The sequence below is a fragment of the Rhineura floridana genome, chromosome 17 (genome assembly GCF_030035675.1).
Source record: "Rhineura floridana isolate rRhiFlo1 chromosome 17, rRhiFlo1.hap2, whole genome shotgun sequence".
Lineage (NCBI taxonomy): Eukaryota > Metazoa > Chordata > Lepidosauria > Squamata > Rhineuridae > Rhineura > Rhineura floridana.
Window position 1 is genome coordinate 6,274,341 of NC_084496.1, and position 26,675 is coordinate 6,301,015.

The window sequence follows — 26,675 nt, forward strand, 5'->3', positions numbered from 1 at the left end:
GGCTGTTCTACCTCCTTACTTAATCTGGGCTATTCAGAAGGTGCTGCATACAATTCCCTTTATAGGGAGGGAGGAGGGCCAAGAATCCTGAGGGAATTCTCCCTGTGAACCTGCCCTTGACAAGATCCAGAGTCTGTTTATACACTCCATCCAGCAAATGCAAACGGCCTTCATTCAAGTAACAAGCCTTAGCCTGATATAGCAGCAGCAGTTCTGTCTCAATAGTAAGGTCTGCCCTGGCCAGAAAGGGGGCCCAGCCCACTGCAGCAGTCTTTGACTCTGTCAGAGCAGGGGAGACTGGGGCTTCTGCTGAGGCAGTGGTGGCTCCATGTCAGTGGGGCAGTGGCATCCTCTCAGGGTTTTAGTCTGAACTTTCAAGGAACTGTCCATCCCTTCCCCCATTTCAGTTTGGGCTGTTGATCCATCAAGTCCGAGAAGCACAGGGACCACTTTGTAGGGGAGAGTTGTTCATACATTTTCTAACGAACAAACTAGCCCAGGGCTGTTTTACTGGTTGCAAGGTGTCATTCATTCATTCATTGGCAATCACTCGTGGCCGAGTAAGATTGTCTTCCAATAAAATTTGGGATGCCTGTGCATGAATTTGTTTTATGTGGGGAGATTGGCACACAACGATCAACACACAATCTTGACAGAAAAAGGCTTTGATCCAATGGCATGGATACCTGAACGATTGGAAGTCTTTGATCTGCTGCAGCCTTCATCTGCCTTCACAGCCATTGTAACATACACACTGTTATCCTCCGCCTGATCTGTCGTTGAGAACATTCTTCGATTGTTCTTTGTCTGGTTCCTCTCCCTTGACCTTACCACCATGGGTGACCCTGCTGGGAGTACATGACTCCCGACAGCATCTCTCACAGGGTTCATTGGAACACGCAAGCCCACTCACCACTACAAGGTGACAATCCATCAAGTGAGTGCAAGGTTGCAAGGTGTATCTTAAGCTAAAGATGCCAGTGGTTGACTCTGAGCTGAGACCCCTCCCCATATCTGTATATTTTAAAAATAAATAAATCTCTCTGCTCTCTAATAATCTGACTTCTTTTCAATGTTAAGTTCCATGTTTATTAACACAGGGCTTTAGGCTGTAGCAGCCATTCCTAACTCTTTTCCAGAGACTCAAAACCTGTCTCATTCTTTCCATGAAACCTGAAATTCTCACCTGTCCATCTGCAGAAGCCTTAAGCAAATTGCTAGAATGAGGGGGAAAGGGGGGGTCACAATGTACTCGTGTACTTGTGTGTTTACCACCTCTGTGCTGGAGGGGAAAGGGTGACGTGTGTGTGTTTCTTTTAAATGGCATATTTTGGTTCCAGATTTTCAGGCTTGGCATCAGCACCTGGCATCCTAGGGCATCTGTTAGGAGGTCACTGCCCCAGCAGGGCCCACCAGAACTGACACCTGCCCGGAACCCTTCTCATGCTAGGTAGCTGGCTCAATGAGCCACCATTTTCATTTCCCGCAATGCTCCAGGGTGATGCTCCAAGGCGCTGTGGGAAATTAAAATGGCAGCTAACCTTATGCTACAGTCAGCTACTGAGGGGGCACATAGATGTAAGAAGGGACCCACCAAAGATTTGCTGTGTGGCCTTGCTCAAGTCACCAGTCCTCAGTCTTGATTTGCCACATCTGTAAAACAGATTATTTGGTTGCCACTTACCTCACTGAGGTGATTTTGTGAGGGATGTGTGTGTGTGTGTGTATACAAAACAAAACATCACAGCAAAGATTGCATAGTCTTTTGCAAAGTGCTTACATATTATCAGGGCTGCTAAGCAGTTTCTAGTGGGGTAGGATGAGTAATTTGCATCGAGGAGCCTCCAGCATTCTTTGGCACAAAAACTTGCTGCTGCCCCACCCCTGCCCTGGCACAAAAGAAGGAGGCCCAGAGTGTCCTTCCAGTAAATAAACAGGTCCTTTGATCCCCTCCAAGAATGGTTCTGCCCACAATTTACAACGAAAAGCAAACCAATCCCAGCCAAATGGATCCTGGCACCGTCTACTCTGTTGAATGGCCTCGCACAACATCTGTCTTTCATTAGTACTTCCTGCCCATGTCTTTAACTCAGAGGTTAACGCAGGCCTCTGAGCAGGTGCAGAGAGAGAAAGAGAGACACTTCCCCACCCTTTACGTTTATATCCCACCTTTCCTCCAAAGAGCTCACAGCAGTTTCCCTCCATCCCCTTTTATCCTCGCAACAACAATTCATAATCCTCGAAGTGGTCTAAATAACAAACCATTTTAACTGGGATATCGAAGACAAGGAATTTCAGCCGGCCCTACCATTGGACAGAGTGAGCTGGTGAAGCCTATGGGGATGGGCAGGTAGTGCCAGCAGCTGTGCTCCGGAGTGATGGTTGGTGCCCAAGTGGGGCGGAATGCAGGAAGACCAGCAGTGGCTGGAGCCAGAGCCAATGACAGGCAGAGCCACCTCCTCCTGATTGGTTGTAAGAAGGCAGGTGGGGACTGAGAGGAGAATGAGGTTGGTGGGGCAGTGGCCCATTTGCCCTAATGGACCACCCTCTATTGGCCTACCCCCAGCAGTTCTCATCTTCCTGGGCAGCTGTCCTAGCAACTTTGCTCAATGCTGGCCTGGGCTGTCCATCTGTCCATCTCCACCTAGTTGCCTTCTCCCAGCGTGCCATAAGCAGAACTCATGGGAAAGGTCCCCTGACTAGGGATAGGTGAAAATGTCAATTCAGTTCGCATTTCAAGCCGAATTTCTGAAATTTGCACTTTCTGAAACACGAGAAACACAGCCATCCTCTGAAATTCACACTTGTTTGAATTTTGCAATGCAGTTCACCAACCACAGGTTACAAAAATGCATCTATTAGGGAAAGAAATGAATATATGAGCAAAAAACCACTTGTAAAAATACATTATATGATGAGAAATGGCTTGGGGGGGGAATTGTACATTAGTCAAGACTGCCTACAAAAATGTGTTTGCTAGGAGAAATCCACATTAAAATGCTAGAGAATTTTCATGAGGATTTTTTTTTCAATCGCCAATCACAGTAATATGGAGGACTGAATTTTAGATTGGAAAAAAGAGATCTGACACTGGCAGATCGTTTCATCCCTACCCCTGACCGAGCAAGCAGGCAGAAAGGCAGGCAGCCCCGGCCACAGACTGCAGCAGCAGGCGTTGCAGGGTTGCATTCGCCTGCATGCACTGCTCTGCTGCTGACAGGATGCATGCAGCAGCAGCAGCAGCAGCAGCAGCAGTGTTTGTTTCAGGAGGCGGCAAGAATGCGCTGGGAGAGCCGCAGAGCCCTTGCAGGGCGGAGCTGTGTATGCCTTGCTGCCTGCCCTGGGCTCCCTCAGCTAGCCTGCTCCCCTTATCAGCTGTGGAGGATGCTGCCCCATGGTAGTAAGATCCAACTGCCTGCCCAACTGCAGGGAGAACAGAGGAGGCACCTTCTTGTCATTTGCCAAGCAAAATGTCGTGGACTAGCCCTGGGGGCTGCTTGTCTTGCAGGGGTGAGAAAGCTCTCTTGGCAAGAATTCTTTCTCTTAGCCAGCTGTTAAAGCAAGAATGGAGAACCTCAGGCCCACCGGCTGAATGTGGCCCTCCAGGGCTCCTTATCTGGCCTTTGGAACTCTCTCCAGGCCACCCCCCCTCTCCCCAGGCTACTTCTCACTGGCCCTGCTTTGCACCTTCCTTGGGTGTTTTTGCCTCACTGGAATGTGTCCGTGAACTCTGAGGATGCCACTTGCTTGCCTGGATGGTGGATAGAGAGGGCTGTGTATTATTATTAAATTTATATCCTTCCCCTCCTCCCAGGAGGAGGCTAGGGTGGCAAAGAAAAATCCTAAAAACATCTTTAAAAATACATCTTAAAAAACAAAGCAGTTCCAACACAGATGCAGGCTGGGATAAGGTCTCTACTTAAAAGGCTTTTTGACAGAGCTTGTTACATTCATTGCTCCACCCACCTTTCCCTCTGGCCCTGCCCACCACTCTTTCTTACAGTTTCTGCAGAAGGCACGGTAGTCTTACCAGCTGGACAAACCAATGTTCATGCAAGTGTGATGGACGGCATCCTTGGTCACCCTGCCAGCATTGCACAAGAATGGACTGGAGGTGACTGCATCATCACAATTATTAGTAATCCTAAAATTGTAGCAATGGAATTTCCTTTGTGACCTCGGTAACCGCTGGGGTTGTGCCAGCCAAGGGTGACTATGGCTTAGGGCAATCTTCCTGCTGAGTACCAGTGCAAGGAAGGCACCCTTAGGGTTTGTTGGGGTAATCATAGCATCCTTGAGAAATTTAGACATCCACATGCCTTGCTGATTGTGAGCTTGTTTGCTTATTAATATAAAATATATGAGTAGATGTGTACATATATATATTAATCCTGCTCTATTTTGTCCGATGACAAGTCATGAAATTATGCATTGGTGCATCAAATCAAAATGAGTATATGGATCAGAAAACAGCTAGGGGGGAAAGGGAGGAAAACCAAGCAGAAATTCAGAACTTACAGATGAAGTCAATAACAGAGTCAACTGTGGTTTGCACTAACTATTGTTTAGACCCTGAAACCAGGGTTTGGCCTCCCAAACCATGGAGCAAACCATGGTTTGGAGCTCTTAGCTGCCTTCTTCTCTCACCTGCTCCAAACTCCAATTTTTTGCATGGATTTCCAGATGAAGAGCAGAGGCTATAACTCTGGTTGGGCAATTGAAATATTAGGCCAAACCAAACTTAGCACAAATATGGTTTTGCCTGACTACTGTACTTAAAATTATAGTTTCCGGTTCTGGTATGCCAGCATCGCACGCCACAGTTTCCCAGTTCAGACATCACACCACTATAGTTAACCAGCTTGAACTGAGCTGTAGCTCTGAGTCCCAGGGCCACTGTCTTTAGAAATTTGCTCCTGGCCCTTGCCCATTTGTCCACAGACCCACCAGCTCCCTTTATTTTACAGCTGCCTTTAAGACAAGCCATCACCTGACATCTGTTGCAGGTTTTAAAAGCTGTCTCTGTGGTCTTTGCCCACTTGTGCTGCAATCCTGTAATAACTTAAGAACATAAGAAGAGCCTATCAAGCCAGTGGCCCATCTAGTTCAGCATCCTGTTCTCACAGGTGCCAGCCAGATGCCCCAACGGCAAGCCCGCAAGCAGGACCTGAGCACAAGAGCAACTCTCCCCTCCTGCGGTTTCCAGCAACTGGTATTCAGAGGTACACTGCCTCCAACAGGGGACACAGAACACAGCCATTATGGCTAGTAGCTGTTGATAGCATTATTCTCCATGAATTTGTTTCATACTTGTTTAGAGCCATCCAAGTTGATGGCCGTCACTCCATCTTGTGGGAGCCAGTTCTGTACTTTAACTATGTGCTGTACTGTGTGAAAAAAGTCCTATCTTTGGTCTGTCCCAAATCTTCCGACAGTCAGCTTCATTGGATGTCCCCGAGTTCTAATATTACAAGAGAGGGAGACAAACCTCTCTCTATTTTCTCCACACCATACATGACTGCATGCACCTCTATCACGTCTCCACTTCAGGGGCGTAGTCGTCCGGGGTCTTGTGGGGTCTTAGACCCCATACCTTTTTGGGAACAAGGTGCCAATGTCTCCAGCATCCTACCAGCCAATTTGTATGAAAGGGGAGTGTGTTAGCCACTGAGAAGAATCTTCTAATATGCTTCTTTGTCTTTTCCTGCTGATTGGAGCCAATCCGAGTGAAAGAAGGTGAGTGAGCCACTGAGAAGACTCTTTTTAATAGCTTTTGTGCTTATTGGCTCCTAGCGACGCCTGTTGTTGTGAGAGATGATAGTGACAAGGATCTCATTCTCAATGAGAGAAGCTGCAAAGGGCAGGGCATGGCTGTGACTATCGTGAAGGGACCCTGCATTTCTGAATTTGCCGCTACACTATTGCTCCCCTTGCTCACTGTTTTTCTAAATTAAAAAGCCCCAAATATAGGGGAGTTGTTTCAGCCCCTTGGAAATAAAACCCACTAATATCAGTAGGCTTAACATTCAAGTAAATGGGTTTACAGCTGGGGTGAACAATGACATTATGATAATCATCTTCTGGTTGTTGGCATGAATACAGATCTCTTTGTTTTGGAGACCATTCCGGTCATACTGGCTGCATATTTCTAATGGGTGTAAACAATTGTAGATTTGGGATGATGAGTTCAACTCAGCAAGTGGAAATACCAGGAAGAAAAATGTCCTATTTGCAATGGCATGAGAACTTTTATTTATTTATTTATTTTACTCATCTTTCACATATAAAATCAAATTCCATGGTGGCCCAGGTCCTGGGTGTTTCCTCACTACAGCTCTAAGCTGGTATCATCAAACCGGTTTAACTTTCAGCACAGCCAAGTCATTACTGGGCCAATAATTATGTGAAGAGCCTAATCTCTTCCTTGCAACAAAAACTGCAGTCTCCAGTACTCTTGCAGAGCGTGATGTGTGGGTGGGTGCCATTAAAAAAAAGAGCAGTTGACGTTTATATTGATTTTGCATTTCCAAAACAAATGGGGTAAAACAAAACAGTTTTTTTTTACTATCACTGTGATAAGCTAAGAACAGAAGAAGATCCTGCTGGATCAGGCCAGTGGTCCATCTAGTCCAGCATCCTGTTCGCACAGTGGCCAACCAGGTGCTTGTGGGAAGTCCGCAAGTAGGACCCGAGTGCAAGAGCACTCTCCGCTCCTGCGGTTTTCGGCGACTGGTGTTCAGAAGCATACCGCCTCTGACTATGGTGGCAGAGCACAGCCCCCACGGCTAGTAGCCACTGATAGCCTTCTCCTCCATGAACCTGTCTAAGGTTGTTTTAAAGCCATCCAGGTTGGTGGCCATCACTGCCTCCTGTGGGAGCGAATTCCATAGTTTAACTTTGTGTTGCATGAAGAAGTCCTTTCTTTTGTCTGTCCTGAATCTTCCAGCATTCAGCTTCACTGAATGTCACTGAGTTCTGGTGTTATGAGAGAGGGAGAAAAACTTTTCTCTATCCACTTCCTCCATGCCATGCATAATTTTATATGCTTCTATCATGTCGCTTCTTATTCACCTTTTCTCTAAACTGAAAAGCCCCAAATGCTGCAACCTTCCTCAGAAGGGAAGTCGCTCCGCCTCCTTGATCATTCTGGTTGCCGTTTTCTGCAGCTGTCCCAAGCTGTTGTTGTGCACCCTGCAACTCTGCAGTAGATGGGGATAAATTTTATATTATCGTCATGTATACTTTCCAGAGCTTGGAAAAGTTACTTTTTTGAACTACAACTCCCATCAGCCCAATCCAGTGGCCATGCTGGCTGGGGCTGATGGGAGTTGTAGTTTAAAAAAGTAACTTTTCCAAGCTCTGCTAGCATACTAATTCTCCAAATGCTGATTCTTACATATCCAAATAGGGGTGCCAAGATTTCAGGGGGAGGTTTCACCATGCTCCGGAGAAGCCTGTTTACAGAAGTTTTTGTGTGTGTGTAAGGAAAAGAAACATTAGGAGATGATTCCTCTAAAACAGTCCAAGGAGGACTGACCTTGTTCAGTAGCCACAGAATGCTTAGGGCTTATCGACACTGGAGCAAAATGTGGATTCCCACTGGTCTGTCTCCCCATCTTGTCCTGGGCCTTTCCTCCTTTAAATTTGGGATTTCTCAGTCCTTGGGATGTCTGAGACGGACAGGATTGAAACCTCACACACACACATTTAAAGGGTGGAAGGTCCGGGACAAGACCTGGGCTGTGGGGCCACATTTTGCTCCAGTGTCGACAAGCCCTTAATGTCTGTTGTGAGGGGTGAGGCAGAAAACTGGAGGGGGAATGGAATAGAGGATTGTGAAAAAAGGCATCTCTGGCTGGAGCACTGAATAGAAACACATTGCACTGCAACATTTTTGTTGCAGGCCCCGCTTGTGTAAATCAATTTGGCATGTGCAGCTTTTCAGCAAAGCTGCTACAGAACGTTTTGTATTTCCAGCCTATTGCTGACTAGAATCCAGTGGTATCATTTTACCTGTCTGGCAGGGTCTGAAAGGCAAAACTGTGTGGTTATTGTCCCATCTATAGTACTGTTCATTTGCTGCTGATATACGAAGCCCGGCAGAAATGACACCGTCCTTTGTTGATAAAGCACATCGACAGATGCCAAGCTTAAAACAGCCAGAAGGAATGTAGGGCCTTCAATGGGCAAAAATCCACATGAAAAAAGTACACTTACCTAGACGTGTAAAATAGGTTTGTGGGAATTGACTTTCTCTGATCCAGTGTAATAGTCTTGAGTCTATAACTCTCCATGGTAGTGGAGAAGTTTGCGATGCTGGTTACAGTATAATACTTAGGGACCCTCCAAATGTCCTCCTTCTTGTGCATTCATGATGATTTGTGCTCATCATGCTATCGGGATTGTCACACACAATTCTGCTTGCAATACTGTTTGGGCCAGCAACGGCTTTGGGGGCAGTCACACTGCTTCAGTTCCAATCCGTGCGTATCCTGGTAACTTCCTGCTGAGGTCCCTTAACTTTTTATGCTACAAATGTTCTGGTTTATTTTTGTCCCATTTTTGTTGGGCTATAGCCCCTTCAGACAGCAATCATGGGCAGGTCCACATCATACATTCAAAGCACATCCAACACATATTTAAAGCACGTGACTTCCCCCAAAGAATCATGGGCATTGTAGTTTGTTAAGGGTGTTGTGGATTTGTAGCTCTACGAGGGGAAAAACCACAGTTTCCAGCATTATTTGGAAGGTCATGTGCTTTAAATGTGTGTCGGATGTGTTTTTAGCATTGGGGAAGCATCGCTGAACAAAGTAAAACAGAATAAACCCACTGCTAATTAGGGATGGGTGAGAATTTCAATTCAGTTTGCATTTCAAGCAGAATTTATCAAACTCGCACTTTCCAAAGCAATATGAGAACAGAAACAAGGCCATCCTTCAAAATTCGCATTTATTAGAATTTTGGGATGCAGTTTGCCAACTAAACAATATTTACAAAAATGCATATATTAAGGGAAAGTGTGCCTAAAAATGAATATATAAGTGAAAATAACATGCAAAAAGGCATGATGTGATGAGAAATGGCTTGCAAAAATGTGTACCTTTGTTAAAACTGCTTACAAAAATGTGTTTATTTGGAGAAATTTGCACTAAAATGGTGGAGAATTTTCATGAGGATGTTTTTTTAAAATAAATTCACAGATTGCAGCAGAAATGTAGACTGAATTTAACATTAGAAAAGAGAGAAACTGAGAGAAATTGACAGATCTTTCCATCCTACCGCTGGTGCACTATAATTGTGTCAAGAACGTGTTGCAGAACACCCCTGCAATCGACCGCCAGGCTGGTTGGGCCCTTGTGTTGACATCATGTGCAAGCAACAGCTGCTTTCGGCCTCCAGAGGTATCGATTAGGAAAATGCTCTCAGACCAGGAAGTTTTGGGACTGTGAAACCTTCTGTTTTCACGAGCCTAGGAATTCTGCTGGCATTGTTCTCCCAGGGCAAGGGCTTGTCGTTCAACCCTACCCCTTGTGCAGTCTCTCTGGTTGTTCCAGTCTGGATGCTGCACTGCTCTCTCGTTTCCTGTCCGAAACTGTCAGGCAAAGCAAGCTGTGATTCACCTTCCAAGAGGAACATGCTTGGCAAGGAAGGGGCAAGTTGCTTAGTAGGGATAGTACAGGAGGGAGGTCTCACCAACGGGCTCTGTCGAGTCAAGTGCCAGGTTGTCATCACGCTAGCACAGTCATCCCCAAAGTATGTGCCATTACGGATGGAAGGGCCCGTCCATTTCTGCCCATTTCACTTTTTTCCCAATCTTAAATTCACTTGTCCACATTCCTGCTGCCCTTTGTGAACGTTTCTTATAAAACAAAACCTCATGAAAATTCTTCACCATTTTAAAATGCATTTCTTCTAATGGACATATTTTTTACGCAGTTTAGACTTACACATTTTTGCCAGCAATTTCTCTGAATACAATGCATTTGTTTGTATATTATTTTTCACCAATGTATACATTTGTATGCGCGCTTCCCCCTAATGGAATGGGTTTTTGTAAACGTTGGCTGGAAAATGGCATCGCAAAATTCAGATGAGTGCTAATTTTGAAGGATGGCTACGTTTCTGTTCTTGTGTTGTTTTGGAAAGTGCACATTTGATAGATCAAGCTTTCAGTGCGAACTGAATTGAATTTCTAGTATGTCTTGAGAAATAAATGAAATAACCAGTGGCTGCCATTTTGAGCTGCTGAGGACGAAACGTAGGATGAATTAGCAGACCAGGCAGATGTTTTCCTCGCCTGTCATTCTGAGATGAAAGGCTGCAGCCCAGGGGGGCAGAGCTGAAATGAGGGGTGAGGACAGTTATTATGTTCAAAGCAGCAATCTGAAACATACATTCACTTGAAACAAAGAGCACTGGGCAAAGTCAGCCAAGGCTAGATGCATGGGCTAGCCCACGTGTAGGGGTAGATTTCCTGGGCTAGACCTTCTCCATATGGGAAGGGTTGTAGCTCAGTGGCAGAGCATCTACTTTGCATGCAGAATGTCCCAGCATCAATCTCCAGCATCTCCCGGCAGGGCTGGAAATGTCCCCTGCCTGAAAAGCCTCAAGAGCTGCTGCCAGTCAGTGTAGACTCAGTATAAGGCAGCTCCCTATGTATTCTAGGTTCACTCTGAAGGCAACAGAAGACATTTGCCTCCTTGTCTCAGCTCTGCCAAGCCGGATCCGGCATTGCCTCTGGCAGAGGAAGGATGTCCTGACTCTGCTGCCCTCAAGCAAAGCTTGTGTGACCAGGCCTTAATCTTGGAAACTTGATGCAGAACGATCAAGGCTGACTGACACTAAGCAGGACACTCCTCTCTTCCAGGGGCCTTATTGGGTGTGGCTTTCAACCTGAACCTGCTAGACTGCAGAAACACCCATCTGAACTGCCAAATTTTTTTTCCTTTGTCCGAAGCGTCGTCTGCGGCCACAGTTGTCAACTTTTGTCCCTGGGACACTCCTGTGCCTCTAACAGGAGTATGACAACAAGAAATTAAATAAACCCTTCTCAACTCCCTGCTAGGGAAAGCTAATAACCATATGCCCCATCTATAATGAGCTTCCGCCGGACCCTGAAGACCTGGCTTTTCAGGCAGGCTTTTGGGACGGGTTAAGTTTGTACTGTTTTTAAATTTTTAATTGTTTTAGTTACTGTTTTATCTGTACGTCGCTCAGAGTGGCTGGACAACCAGCCAGATGGGCGACTAATAAATTTAATAATAAAATAAAATAAAATAGTCAGCTAGTGATCTGCTTTAATTTCTCTCTGTGTTTTTTTTATTGTATTATATTTGCTGTAAACCACTTTGATATTTTGTGGTATACAAATATTGTTTTATAAATAAATAAAGCTTCGCCTGCTTAGTTTCTGCCTGTCTAGTTGTTTAAAGGCACAGGAGCAGGGCCAGTTGTTTTTTTAAAAGTTGGTGACTGTACTCTGACATAGATTTGATCTTTCGCCTTGGGCAAGACACTACCTGCCGTCCTTGATTCCCCCAACATTAAAATGGTGCTCTCTGTGGCCTACCTCACAGGGTGGTTGTTTGAATGAACATAAAGGTTGCAAAAGAACTTTGAAAATTAAAAAAGTAGACCAGGAGTAAAAGCAAAGTGCTTTAAAAATGTTTATCTTAACTGAAAAAAACCCTTGCAAATACTGGACTGTGGGGTAGACCACTGTTATGCACATTTCAGTGGCTGGTGAACTGAGGCTGCTGCTTTTCTAGTGTTTTGTCTGGAAGGTATGGAGGGGGCTCAGTGCTTCCTGGGATCCCCTCCGCTTAACCCCAAGGTTGTGACCAGCTGGCTGTAGTTACTTGGTAATGAAGGAAAAAACACTTGGTGCATGCTCAGGGGAACTCTTTTTCATTGTTATTTCTCCTACCCCAGGTTCTGAGGCATAAGCTGGGCAAGCCCCTGGCTGCCTCTGATCAAGTCTCGCTGTTTTGCCCTTCTTGACATCTTTTCTCTTTTGCCCTTTGCAGCATTTCCAGCAAGGAGTTGTCAGAGTTGATCGAGAAGCTACAGAAAAATGCCGACCAGGTGGAAAAGAATATTGTGGAGGCCGACACGAAAATGCAAAGTGTGAGTTTATTTTGTTTTATTTATTTATTTGCCTTTTTGTATACCACTTTTAATTGATAAAAAATGACCTCAATAGGAATCACACACATACACAACTACATTTAAAAACTAGCAAAAAAGAGTGATATTCAATGCTAGTCCTATTCAGAGTAGACTCATTGAAGTTTATTTATTTCATTTAATTTTCATTTTTAAACTGCCCATAGCTAGTAGCTCTCTGGGCGGTGTACAAAACAGAGTTAACAGGCATGAGTAACTTAGGTTCATTCATTTCAATGGGTCTACAACCAAAATGATCAAGAGGATGGAACGTCTCCCCTATGAGGAAAGGTTGAAGTATTTGGTCCTTTTTAGTTTAGAGAAAAGGTGAGTAAGAGGTGACATGATAGAACTGTATAAAATGATGCATGGCACGGAGAAAGTGGATAGAGAAACTTTTTTGTCCCGCTCTCATGACACTAGACCTCATGGACATCCAATGAAGCTGAATGTTGGAAGATTCAGGACAGACAAAAGAAAGGACGTCTTCACACAGCGCAAAGTTAAACTGTGGGATTCAATCCCACAAGAGACAGCGATGGCCACCGACTTGGATGGCTTTAAAAGAGGATTAGACAAATGCATAGAGGAGACGGCTATCAATGGCTACTAGCCAGGATGGCTGTGCTGTCACGGTTGGAGGCAGAATGCTTCTGAACACCAGTTACCAGAAGCTGCGGGAGGGGAGAGTGCTCTTGCACTCAGCTCCCACTTGTGGACTCCCCACTGGGGCGTCTGGTTGGCCACTGTGAGGACAGGATGCTGGACTAGATGGGCCGCTGGCCTGATCCACCAGCCAGGCTCTTCTGGTGTTCTTATGAAAAGCAGCATGGGAGGAAGAGGTGCTGCCCTTGCTCCCATAAGATGTAATGATGGCCATCAACTTGGATGTCTTTAACAAATTCATGGTGGATAAGGCTACCAGTGGCTACTAGCCACGATGGCTAAATGTTCTCCCTCCACTGTTGGAAGTAACATGCTTCTGAATATCAATTGCTGGAAACCGCAAGAGGGAGAAGTGCTCTTGCGCTCAGGTCCTGCTTGCGGGCATCCCAGAAGAGGCATCTGGTTGGCCACTGCGAGAAGACGATGGTGCACTAGATGGGCCATTTTTCTGATCCAGCTGTAGGACTTACTCCGAGTAGGGCTTAGCTGAACAGAACCCCAAATCATAACAAGGACTAAAAGAGAAGAACTAAAAGCTGAAAAAAGTAAGATTAAACTGAATGTGGCCTCCGGAAGTTCTGGAGAACAAAGTAAGTCATCGCCACACAGCTGAAGCCCATCTGTGCTTGACCACCCACGCCCTGGCTATTACTTTTGTGCCCCCAGCCATTCTCCTTTGCTGGAGCTCTGCTAACTTAGTCTGCTGGTCTGAGGCACAGCAGAGGATGCTATCCTGTCACCAGTGTTGGAGGAATATTCATTTGCTGTCCTGATCAGTTTCTGTACACGGAAGGAGAGGGTTGCCATCTTGTCTTTTTGCAGCCAGCAAAATGTCTTGGGCCGGCTCTGCTGTTTGGTCAGGGGTGCCTTTCTTCTAACGTTCTAGCTCTCTAGAGCTCTATTGATTCTGCTCCCATTTTAGTGCAGTAAAAACCATCCCAAAGCTGTGAGTGGACACATCTTTTTAGAGCGGCCCCTGAGTTTGGGGGTTAGGAAAAGGGCATGAGAGACCATTTTTGTGCTGTGTTGATTTCTGCCATTTTTGGTAAAGCTGTTCTCCCTTTCCAAACACACCCTCAGGACTTGCACAAGCTTAAAGCTGGGCAATCTGCAGAGTACAAGGACCTCACGGCGGATAAGCTGATAGAATCCGATAAGCTCCTCTACGTTCTGGACGGGGATGTGGCCATCGCTCGCCACATGAAACACCCGCAGGGGGAAATGATCACGGAAGAGTGAGTCTGGGGAAGCTAATCTGGCCAGGATGGGGAAGTGGATTCAGATGGAGGGCTGGATCCAGAACTGGCCCATCCTCCATGGGTCATTTTGACAAGTGGGTGGAGCCACCCACCTACCAACCACATGACATCACAGGATGCCAGGTGATTGAAAGTTCAACCAAGAGAGCAGGCAGAGGTTTATCGCCGATCTTAGCATGGTGGGACTATGGCACTAAGATTGTAGGTGAGCCTCTGCTTGCTTTTTGACAGTTAAAGGCAGCAGCAGAGGCTACCTCTGATTGTAATATGTTCCCACAGTGCTAAGATCGGAGATATGCCTCTGTCTGCTGCCTTTTAAAGAGCAGGCAGAGGCTTATCACCAATCTTGGCACTAAGCACTACAACACTAAGGTTGAATATAAGCTTATCTCTGATCTTAGCACTGTGTTGCTTAGTGTTTAGATCAGAGATAACAGATCTCTGTGCTGAACATCATATAATATCAGTTGACTGATGGGTGGGCATGGTTTGTCCAGAATGGCCCCATGGGCCAAATCCAGAGGCCTGGTGGGGCTACTTAGGCCTATAGGCTGCAGTCTCCCACAATAGTAATATGGAATTCTACTGGATTTAAAACTTGCATGTAAAGATGAGCAAATCTCTTTGTTTCTGGTCCATTCCACTTTAGCACGTTTTCATAAGCTCCCTTTGAGAGGAAGGCCAGGATATAAATTTAATTAATTATTGTTATTATTAATAATCATCATCATCTGTTCAGTTCTGGTTTTGCTTTTGTTTTTAAATCTGCACAAAAATGCACATTTCAATTTAAATACGTGTTTTAAAACTTATTCTCCCACAAAAACATGCATTTCTACACATATTTTGTGTCAATGCATATTTTAAAATATATTTTCATGTGGTTTTTGAGCCAAGACATTAGCCCAGGTTAGGTTAATGCATCCCTATTTTATCTTCACAACAGTCCTACGAGGTAGGTTAAGCACTGAGAGAGAGAGAGAGAGAGAGAGAGAGAAAGAGAGAGAGAGAGAGAAAGAGAGAGAGAGAGAGAGAGAGAGAGAAAGAGAGAGTTGTTGGCCAATTAGGGTAGATCCTTAAATTCCATACATGGAAAACATTATTAGTTGATATGGCAAACTTCCACAAGTTACCTGGCTGCAATGTGGGGTGGCCTTTTGGGGGGGGAAGGGGGTTCCAATATGTTTGATTTTGGGGAGAGAAGCATTGCACTTGGGGGGACATTGCACTCAATAATTGCTCTGTATGCGTTTTCCCGCCTCCCACTCCTTTCTTCAGCATCCGGCAACTAAAGGAGAGAGTAGGCAACTTGCGCGTGAAACACGACCAGATCTACAACTTCACCCCACAGGAAATTGAACCACAGGTCGACTGGTCCACGGTGATTGAAGAGAAGCAGGTAAGGTGGTGCCAGGTGTCCAATCAATGAAAATTTGACCACTGTTTCTTTGGATTGTGCCTTTTCTCCCAAGATGTGGGCTTTGGGTCTGTCTGGCACAGCGCTAGGTGGAGTCTTCCTACGTGCCTCCCTACAACTAGAAAGATAAGGAAGACAGGGAAACTGACAGATTTGCCCGTCCCTAAATGCCACAGCTTTCCTTTTCTACCAGGAAATATTGAACGGCAAGGGCTTTGGGACTGATTTGCCATCGGTCAACGGTCAAGTGGAAGAGCATAACATCTTCCATAATGAGGTGATGGCTATCGGACCGCACATCAGCAAGGAAGGCGACAAGGTACTGAGTGCTTCTAATGCTCCTTTTGCAGTTCTTCATCAGGCTGGGTGGCACTGGTGAACCGCCTCCCTTTTACACAGTTCCTGGGCCTTTAGCCAGTGACGGGAGGATCATTTGATGAACGAGGAGTTGCGGAGGGACCCCACCCCAAATAGTCCAGATGCAGAGGGCTGAGAACCCCAAACGGCCCAGTGTATGTGAATGTATTTGTTATGGGAAGAAGTAAAAGCCTTTTCTGGGTTTTTATGATTAATCTTCTCTTTCTTTGTCGACAGGAATATATGAGTGGGCTCCAGGTGAAATATCAGAAATTGCTGGTAAGACATTGTTCTTGTGTGTGTGTGTTTTTCTTTCTTTCCCGGCCTCAAAAGATTAAGGTCTGGTACATCCAAGTAAGGTTGTTGGACAATTCAGATGAAAATGGGAGCAAAAATGGCCAATGTTCGCTTCTTTGTGCAGAATGGAAATCAATCCAGCAAATATAGTCGGTATTGACTGCTGCTGCTGCTGCCTTCAGTCTGCAAACGCTACACAACCGATTACGTCCCCCCTCCCATTTGCATTGTGTTGCTGTTGCCCTGAAATGAATGGGGTGGGACAGCATAATGGCCACGCAATTATGTCATTTGATTAATTACATAATTTATGCTAGTTCCATAATTTTGTCGTAGAGGACAGCGAGACGAACAACGTAGTATTTGGTAGAAGGTGGCCTGCAGTGGAATGAAAACCAGGCTGCATTTGACAAATAGAGGGCAGAGTGGAAAGTAATGTTTTGATCCAAGTGGGTCGGGGTGATGTGGGGAGACTTGTGGTTTGCATGCTGGTGCCTCTCCCAGCTTAAGAGAGCATGCTGAGGAGGATGCCTTGATCAATGCCAACAAGCAGGGCCAGCCCTGCTGTTAGGGAGAGCAAGGCGGGTGGTGGGGAGGTGCAGCAAATTTTGGAGGTCAGAGCTGTATGTGCCATGTGTCCTGCTCATAGAATAATAGAGTTGGAAGGGGCCTGCTCAATGCAGGAATCCCAGTTAAAGCATCCCTGACAGGTGGCTGTCCAGCTGCCTCTTGAAAGCCTCCAAGGTTGGAGAGCCCACCACCTCCCTAGGTCATTGGTTCCACTGTCATACCGCTCTAACAGTTAGGAAGCTTTTCCTGATGTTCAATCGAAATCTGGCTTCCTGCAACTTGATCCCATTATTCTATATCCTGCACTGTGGGACGATCGAGAAGAGATCCCAGCCCTCCTCTGTGTGGCAACCTTTCAAGGACTTGAAGAGTGCGATCCTATCTCCCCTCAGTCTTCTCTTCTCCAGGCTCAGCATGCCCAGTTCTTTCCGCCTCTCCTCACAGGGCTTTGTTTCCAGTCCCCTGATCATCCTCGTTGCCCTCCTCTGAACCTATTCAGAGAGATTGTTGCTCTCAGGTCTGACGGAGGATGTCCCATCGCCAGGGCTGAAGAAAAGATTCATTTGCCAGGCTGGTCACCTTTGGTACAAGAAATGGGATGGGGCAAAAACTTGTCCTTTTCTTCAGGCAGCCAAATGTCACGGGCCTGCCCTGCCAACAAGGGATTCTGGGAACGAGATGGCATCCATTCCCTTGGGAAGGATCATGGCTCAGTGGCAGAGAATCTGCTTTGCATGGAGAAGGTCCCAGGTTCCTTCCAGAGTTACCTCACGCAGCTCCCAAAGTCCAGACCTTGACAGCTGGCAACACTTCCTCTCTGCTTGCAGGCGGCATCCCAACAGAGGCAGCAGGATCTGAACTCGCTGCAGGATTACATGCAGCGCTGCACCAACAAGCTCTACTGGCTAGATCAGCAGGCGAAAGACAGGATGCAGTTCGACTGGAGCGACCGTAACCTCGATTACCCAAGCCGGCGGCGCCAGTACGAGGTACAATTTCTCCCCAAAGCTCGTCCCCCTCAGTAGAGCACAGGAGGCAGTTTGACTGTGGGATCTGGGTGGAAAATATTTGGTGGCGTTTGCGTCAGATTGATTATGTCCTGAACTGAAGATCAGAGGTATGTAGGGAGGCTTGAATAATTTGAACCGTGCAAATTTCGGTACGTTCTGATCTGATCTGCACTCTCTGGGCTTCTCAAACACTGATGGTGCTATATAAATGATTAGGGGATGTTGTGATTGTCCAATATCCATACATATTTTTTTCTTAAGCTGCCGTCAAACTGTAATTGGGTGATGACAGCCTTCTAAATGTATTGGCGGCATGTGAGGTGAGGCAAGCTGGCGGGCAAGCGGATGAGGGAGGCTGGCAGGTGGGCGAGGTGGCAAGCGGCCGCAGGAGGACTGGCAGCCTGGGTGAGCTGCAGGGGAACAGGCAACACAGGCAAGCTCCCAAGGAGCATGAACGGGCCAATGGCAGCTACCATGCCCCAACCCCGGAGGCACTGGCAGGTTTGGAGGGGGTGTGGGGGTACCTAGGTTCCTATTCCAAATCATGCAAGGGCAGAAGCCCCTAGCTGTTATTAATTGCAATGCACAATTTTAGATTGTAAGGTGTTCGGGGCAGGGACCTGTCCTAGTTAACTCTGCTTTGTATCCAGCTAACTTCTTCTCAGAGTAGACCCACTGAAATGAATGGACCTGACTCAGTCATGTCTATCAATTGAAATGGGTCTCCTCTGAGTAGGACTAGCACTGCAGAACCTGCCATGCACATTGGGTGATCTCCAACCAACTAAGTCATCCTCAGAGTAGGACTTAAGTAACATTGGCTGTCACCCCTATTTATTTATAAGTTTCCTTAAAATAATTTAGAATGAGCAGTTCAACAGAGGAGCTCTTTTAAGGCCCAGCTCCTTAATCCTGCTTCACTGCATTGCCTAGAAGCCAATGCCCCATTGTCACCTGCTGTGGTGTGGGATTGCACGGATGCACAACCCTAATGGCTCAACATGCGTGGATGTGCTCTCTTCCTCCTTTAGAACTTCATAAACCGGAAATTAGAAGAGAAAGAGGCGGCCATCAACCAACTGCACGAAGATGGCAATAAGCTGCTGGCTGAAAATCATCCTGGGAAGATCCCTATCGAGGTGAGTTTTGGCCGCTGCAGGAAATCTTTGCTGCTTCACACGTGAAGTCCTTTCCCCACCCCTGGGTTGGTGCCCTAATGCAAGCTCTTCTGGTTCTGGAGTCATGCTGGGATGTCTCCCAATGCCTACTGAGGGTTACCTGCTATACCCCCTTGCTTGCAGGCCCACATTGAAGCAGTCCATGCTGACTGGAAGGAGTACCTCAACTTGCTCATCTGTGAGGAGAGCCACCTCAAGTTCATGGAGGACTATCACCAGGTAACCTTGCAACAGAGGACATTTAAGAGCAGCGACACCACAAGAAAATGTTGCAGTGCATCTTCGCACACACACCCCAAGTGCGAGTGCTCTTATTCAGGGTTCCAACCAGCTACGCCTTCCTTCAGGAAACTATAAACTTTGTTTATTTATTTATTATTTTATTTATATCCCGCCCTTCCTCCCAGCGGGAGCCCAGGGTGGCAAACAGAAGCACTAAAAACACTCTAAAACATCATAAAAATAGATTTTAAAATACATTAAAACAAAACATCTTTAAAAAAGCTTTTAAGACATTTTTTTAAAAAAAGGTTAAAAACATATTGTTTAAAAAAGAAGATTTAAAAACATATTAAAAAGCAAATCCAGCACAGACGCAGACTGGGATAAGGTCTCTACTTAAAAGGCTTGTTGAAAGAGGAAGGTCTTCAGGAGGCGCCGAAAAGATAACAGAGATGGCACTTGTCTATTATTTAAGAGGAGGGAATTCCAAAGGGCAGGTGCCAAAACACTAAAGGTCTGTTTCCTATGTTGTGCGGAATGGACCTCCTGATAAGATGGTATCTGCAGGAGGCCCTCACCTGCAGAGCATAGTGATCAACTGGGTATATGAATAAGATGATCTTTCAGGTATCCTGGTCCCAAGCTCCGTAAGGCTTTGCACACCAAAAACAGCACCTTGAACTTGGCCCTCTGCTGAATTACTTTCATTTTCTGCCGCCGGAGACATTCCACAGTGTTTGTGAGGGCTTATCTCTTCAACTGTTGTGCCTGGCCTTGAAGTTCCCACCAGCCAGCTGGACTGAGGAAAGGCTGGCAGAACCTTTCTCAGCAACTCTACCAGCCAGCTTTCAGGCTTCAGGAGAGATCCCCTCTGTAACCCATTCGTTTTAGCGCTGGTAGCGTTCTCCCCAATGTCTGTATCCCACTTTCCATTCTCCCAACCTTGCCAGGGGTCCTCCTTGGGGTCCATGACAGCAGTTTGTGTTGAAAAAGGCTTCATGAAAATTCCTCATCATTTTAGTGTGAATTTCTCTTACTAAATGCATTTTTGTATGCCGTTTTGACTACGGTACAAATTTTTGCAAGCGATTTCTCTGATATAGTGCCGTTTTGCATGTTATTTTCACTCAATTGTGATTAAATCCGACAAAAGGAGGGAAGGGAGGACTATGCAGTGGAGAGAAGCGTGCATGTCAGTCCTGCCGCCGACCGTTAAGAGACTGCCATCGTTCCGTCGGCACCAGAGCCCAGTGGGTCCAGAATCCTTGCTTTACAACCACAGGCACACGTTTAGGCCTCCTCTCCTGGGGATATATCGCTCTGGCAATTCTTCAGCTCCAGCAGTGCTTCAGCATCCACCTTCTTAAGCAACGAGGCCCAGATCTGTCTCATTTGCAGGGAGGACGGCAGGGAGGCAGCCTTCCTTGTAATCAAGCAAGCTGTCCTGCCAGACAGTTTGGCTGGCGCAGTGTAGCATTGAGCAAGTGGGGACCCACGTTGGGCGCTGTGTTGCCTCTTTGTCTGGGAAAGAGCCCAAGTTGCTGGTGGTGCGAAAACAATCTCGCCTGACCTGTTTCTTCTCCTCATTGTTCTTTTCCGAAACCTCCGTGCTGTCAGGTGTTACTGATCAAGCAGGCATCTGCCTTCTGGAGGTGGCTCAGGAAGGCCGGGCTTCTTGGGCAGAGGCTCTTGGAGTCTACGGTCAGATTGTCTCTCTCTCTTTGCTTGGAGAATTTCCCTCCTGTTAGCAAATAATCTCTTGCTACCCTTCATTTTTCTCTCATCAGCTGGAGCAGTCGTTTTTGATCTTTTTTTATGCACAAGGTCCATCCATCCCTTTGGGACTGTCATGTTGGGAGAAAAGGATCGGTCAGTTTCGTTTCTCATCTTCCCATTCTTAAATTCAGTTCTCCACGTTTCTACAGCAATTTGTGAATTTTATTGAAAAACAAAAATCTTCAGCCTTGTAGTGCAAATATCTCCTAATACACACCTTTTAAAGGCAGTTTTGGCTAGTGTACACATTTGCGCAAGCAGTTTCTCCCAATATAATGCATTTTTGTTTATTTTCCATAACATATTCACTTTAATGCACACTTTCCCTTAATCTGTGCAAGTTTGTGAACATGGTTTGGTTGGAGAACTGCATTACAAAATTTGGGTAAGTGCACATTTCTATGGGCGGCAGCGTTTGGGTTCTCCTATTTATTTATTTATTTGTTAAATTTCTATACCGCCCGACTAGCATAGCTCTCTGGGCAGTGTACAATGGAGAAGTATAAATATACACAATAAAAATCCTATAATTCAATACAAAAACATATAAATAGAGATCCACAAATCTAAAATCAAGTTAAGCATATTTAAGGACTAAAAGACTAAAATGCCTGAGAATAGAGGAAGGTTTTGACTTGGCGCCGGAAAGATAACAACGTCGGCGCCAAGCGCACCTTATCAGGAAGACTGTTCCACAGTTCGGGGGCCACCACTGAGAAGGCCCTAGTTCTTGTCACCATCCTCTGAGCCTCCCTATGGGTCGGAACTCGGAGGAGGGCCTTTGATGTTGAACGTAGTGTATTGTTTCAGAAAGTGCAAATTTGATAGATTTGGCTTCAAGTGCAAACTGAATCAAATTTCTCTCTCAGGGCTACTGTCATATCATTGATTTTCTATGAAAACCGTTTTCGTTTTCCTTTTTTTTGTTTTTTGCACAGTTCCAAAAGGATGCTAAGGATGCACAGGACCTTCTCAGGAAAGTGGACACAGACCTGGACCAGAAATACAGCCCAGATTTCAAGGACCGCTATCAGATTGAATCTTTACTGAGGGAGCTGGAGGCAAGTTTTGGGTCTGAGAATCACCTGTGGTGATGCTACGCAGGGATGCTGGGAGGTCAAGGGTGGGAAGGAGAGAATCCGCAGCCGCACATCACACATGCACCCTCAGGGGAGCTGGCAAATCTCAGGCCGTGTGGCCTGGACATGAGATTATAGAAAGCTGCCTTATGCAGAGTCAGGCCATTGGTCCATCTAGCTCAGTATTGTCTACTCTGACTGGCAGCAGCTATCCAGGGTTTCAGGCAATGGATGTTTCCAACTCTACCTGGAAAAGCTGAGGACGACTTTCTGCATGCAAAGCAGCTGCTCTACCGCTGAGCTACCCTTTCTCAAATCATAGGAAGCTACCTTACGCAGAGTCGGGCCATTGGTCCATCTGGCTCAGTATTACCTGCACTGACTGGCAGCGGCTCTCCAGGATTTCAGACAGGAGTCTCCCCTAGCCCCCCCCCGGAGATGCCATTGGGGATTGAATCTGGGACCTTCTGCATGCAAAGCAGGTGCTCTGCCGCTGAGCCATCGCCCTTCCCCTCTGTCTTTTGCCGGCATGTCTTTCCCGGTGAGCACTTGGCGTCCTTGACCCTCCCTTCCCTGGGGCGTCAGTGTCTTTGCTTTCTCTTTGCCCAGGACCAGGAGAAGGCCTTGGACAAGTACGACGATGTGGTGAAGTCCCTGCAGAAGCGCAGCCAGCAAGTGCTCCCTCTGAAGTACCGCCGGGAGACCCCCCTGAAGCCCATCCCAGTGGAAGCTCTTTGTGACTACGAAAGTGAGCAGGTAAGAAGCCCCGTTGCCCTGTCTGCCGGTCACAGGATGGAGCAACAGGGGAAACGTTGGCCTGGCAAATGCATGCCCCTGTCACTTGGGATGTCAGGTGTGGGGCAGGAGGGCGTGGTTTAGGGAAGATGGCCTCGCAGGCCAAATGGGGAGGCCCAGCGGGCCAAATTTAGCACGCAGCCTGGAGGTTCTCCATCCTTGATCTAGCCCTTTGGAGTGCTGGGCCCAGATTTTTCTCCTCTTGACTGTCAGTGTCTTTCTGTGGTCTCAGGGAGAGGCCTTTCCAATTGCTTGCTAAAAGATCCCATTTTAACTAGAGGTTCCGGAATTGAATTTGAGACCTTTTGCAGCAAAGCACATTGCTCTGTTACGAAACTCTCCTCTGCATGTGGCGGCTCCAATGTCAGTGGGTCAGTGGAATCCGCTCCGGGTTTTAGTCTGAACTTTCAAGGAGCTGACCAAGGTGAAGCTCAAACTAAAACCTGGAGTGGATTCATTGCCCCACTGACATCGGAGCCAACAACCTCCACTGCCCCCTGGAACAATGGGGCGGGCAATGATGTATTTAATCTGAACTCTCACTACTCCAGTGCCAGATATCTCGCGGAGCCACATACACCCTGCACAAGAACAGTGGCGACACGTGGGAGGTCACCGACAGCGCAGGAAATGCGATCAGCGCCCCCGGCGTCTGCTTCACAATCCCCCCTACAGATCCTGAATCACTAACTCATGCTGACAAGTAAGTGCTTCCTAATCCAGGCTGCAGGGATGCAAGGCAGGCAGCCGACGAATTATGATGACTTTGCCGGCTACTGAGGGTCTGCTTTGCCGCTGAAGCTGTTCCAGCTGTTTGTTTCATGGGCTGCTGCGTGGCTTTTACTGTAACGCGCTGTCGCTGTTGTGTATGCCATGCTTTAGGTTTTTAAAATTTGTAAGCCTCTTGGAGAGCGACTCATAAATTGAAATAGTAATTCTAGTTGTAGTAGTATTGCAGTTTTAAATCTTTGTAATCTGCCTCTAGACCCGCATTCCAGGTGAGAGGCAGACAGCAACAAGATAAATTTAATAATAGTAATAATTACTATTAAGTAGTCTTGGTGGCTTCCATGGTGGTTCAGTCAAGGCCTTTCCTTCCGTCTGTCGCATTTGCACATTCTTTTTGCGGGGCAAAAACCATTTTCTCGGCGTAGTTGCATTGTACTCTTTACACATAAAAAGACCTACAAGGTAGTCATTCCAGGACATTGTCGCAACTTGTCACCCATACTATGTCTCCAAATTTCAGCCACTTACCATTTTCCTTCTGGGAAAAAAAACCCTACCTGGGCCATAAACTGTCCCAGCATTGGGATGTATTTTCTACCCTAGCCAATGTTAATGGATTGGGGTAGTAGAAACAGCCCATCGTTGTTTTTTCCGTAGAAAAATGCTCAGGGACAGATCAACAAATATCACTGGAGTCAAATGCACCAAAACCTTTTACCTGCTCTCTGAATAAGTGTTTTCTGGCTCTGGGTATCGTCAAGCATGTTTCTTTTGACTCCACAGACACAAATGTTATCTGGGGTTGGAAATCTCATTGGGGTAGAAAATACACCCCAAAACCCCTTAAGTGCAATGTTTTTTCTCAACGTTGGATTGAAGGTTAAGCGCAGGGATGCTCTACCTTTCCAGCTGTTTGCCCAATTGGTGCTGTCTTCTCTTGTCCCACAGCATTGCCAGTCTGTATCAGAGCGTGAAGCAGAAGACCTCCGGCACCAAGAGTCTCCTGCAGCAGCGATACGACAGTCTGAAGGCAGACAATATTGGAGGTGGGTGCCCTGGACCATCCCCGAGGAGAACACATGCGTCCCACCTGAAACCGAGCGCTTGACCCTGATTCTTTGGTTATCCCACGTATGACCAAAAAAGGCCTAGTTGTTAATTTAACTGGAGGATCTATTAGCTCCTCACAAGTGGTGAACAAGACAACACGGGAAGCTGCCTTGGTCCATCTAGCTCAGCATTGTCTACACTGACTGGCAGCAGCTCTCCAGGAGTTCAGGCAGAGTGTCTCTCCTATTCCTTCCGGGAGATGCCAGGGATTGAACCTGTGACCTTCTGCATGCAAGGCAGATGCTCTACCCCTGAGCTGTCTCCCTTCCTCTACTGCTAGTCCATTTCTGAGACGGGAACACAGGAACCTGCCTTATACCAAATCGGGCCCTGGGCCCACCTAGCTCCCTTTGTCTGCACTGACCAGCAGCAATTCTGGGCTCCAGAGAGGAATCTCTTCCCAGCCCTGCCTGGAGATGCCACTGGGAATGGAACCAGGGACCTTCTGCATGCAAGGCAGATGCTCTGCCACTGAGCTTTGGAGAACATCCTTAATTGGGTAGCTCTGAATACTCTACACTAAGAAACCCTAGAATTCTGGGCCCCCAAAACAGAATTCTGCCATCTGTAAATTAGGCAACTGTTTATGTATGTGTAGAGATTTCTTTTTTCATGTGGATGTGGAAGAGTGCATGCTTTGCATGCAGAAGATATATTTTGCGTGTCTCAATTAAAAAACACCACTCGGAAATGTGTTAGGAACTTTGTTAGAAAAGGGGCATAACAATATTTTAATAAGCCCGCGCAGCAGGGCTGGGGAAAAGTCCTCCTGCCTGAGAGCCTGCAGAGGTGTCGCCTATGGTAGTACAATTTGTGAGCGGACTCGTTGTTGGAGTGGAGGTTGGGGGCCTTGGCCTGCTGTCTCCCCTCTCCTCCGAGCAAATTTACTTTCTGACCAGGCATCGAAACCTAAAACTTCACCTGCTATTTTTGTTGTGTTTGTTTATGTCCCAGATGCAACATCAGCGCAGCGACAGCTGCTGGCAGGGCTGGAGAAAGTGAACAGCGAGCTGGATAAGCAGGAGAGGGCCATCACGGCAAACCTGCGGCCTCCGCTAGAGCAAAGCCGGGCAGTGCAAGACAGCGCAGAGAGATCTAAGGATCTAAAGGTAAAGGCAGCCTGGGGACAGACACCCGTCCCTGACACACTTCCGTGCCCAATTCAAGTCTTTGTCCCACAGTGGAGTGAGTTGGTAGAGTGCTAATTAGTCGAGTGGATTGTAGCATAGGAGCATAGGAAGTTGCTGTCTACCGAGTCAGACCCTTGATCAGTATTGTCCACACTGACTGGCAGCCGCTCTCCAGGATTTCAGACGGAGAGTCTGTCCCAGCCCTGCCTGGCGATGCCAGGGATTGAACCTGCAACCTTCTGCGTGCAGAGCAGATGCTCTGCCAATGAGCTACGACCACTCCCTACCACTCTAAATTAAAGGTGGGGGGATATCACTGTTGAATGTAGGGGGAAACACACCCTGAGAATGGAAAAGCAGCATGGGAGGAAAAGATGTTGCCTTTGCTGCCATAGGATGTCATGATGGCCACCAACCTGGATGGCTTTAACAGAGGACTGGGAAAATTCATAAAGGCTATCAATGGCTCCGAGCCACGATGGCTAAATGTTCTACCTCCACTGCTGGAGGCAGTGTGCTTCTGAAGGCCTGTTGCTGGAAACCGCAGGAGGGAAGAGTGCTCTTGCACTCAGGTCCTGCTCATGGGCATCTGCCTCACCACTCTGAGAACAGGATGGTGGACTAGATGGGCCACTGGCTTGGTCCAGCAGGTTCTTCTTGTGCTCTCGTGCCTGTGAGCCACCATTTAAACTGAGACCAGGTGACCTGTGTACCTGCTCAGTCTCCTCTCCGAGTTCTCACTCTTGATGAGCAGTTCCAGGTTCTTCCTTCTGAGGATTCCTTATCTTTAAACCACAGCTCTTGCCATAGAGGATGCCTTCAGACCAAGGACTGTCCCCTGTAAAGTAAGACTTGTGCCTACCCTAACAGAGTCCAGAGGAAGATCAGAATGATAGATAGAAAAATATAGAT

At 46.8% G+C, this 26,675-nt stretch overlaps 1 protein-coding gene across 3 annotated transcripts in view; it reads left to right on the forward strand.

Annotated features, from left to right (window-relative positions):
- PPL (periplakin) overlaps positions 1 to 26,675 on the forward strand; it is a 58,865-nt gene that overhangs the window by 18,985 nt on the left and 13,205 nt on the right. For all 3 annotated transcript variants that reach the window (XM_061600428.1, XM_061600427.1, XM_061600429.1), the window contains 13 exons: positions 12,030 to 12,129; positions 13,915 to 14,069; positions 15,372 to 15,492; positions 15,704 to 15,829; positions 16,105 to 16,146; positions 17,562 to 17,723; positions 18,776 to 18,883; positions 19,046 to 19,141; positions 21,859 to 21,981; positions 22,609 to 22,755; positions 23,346 to 23,497; positions 24,472 to 24,569; positions 25,588 to 25,742. In XM_061600428.1, coding sequence (XP_061456412.1) covers positions 12,030 to 12,129; positions 13,915 to 14,069; positions 15,372 to 15,492; positions 15,704 to 15,829; positions 16,105 to 16,146; positions 17,562 to 17,723; positions 18,776 to 18,883; positions 19,046 to 19,141; positions 21,859 to 21,981; positions 22,609 to 22,755; positions 23,346 to 23,497; positions 24,472 to 24,569; positions 25,588 to 25,742 — 1,585 coding nt within the window. The remainder of the gene's footprint in view (positions 1 to 12,029; positions 12,130 to 13,914; positions 14,070 to 15,371; positions 15,493 to 15,703; positions 15,830 to 16,104; positions 16,147 to 17,561; positions 17,724 to 18,775; positions 18,884 to 19,045; positions 19,142 to 21,858; positions 21,982 to 22,608; positions 22,756 to 23,345; positions 23,498 to 24,471; positions 24,570 to 25,587; positions 25,743 to 26,675) is intronic.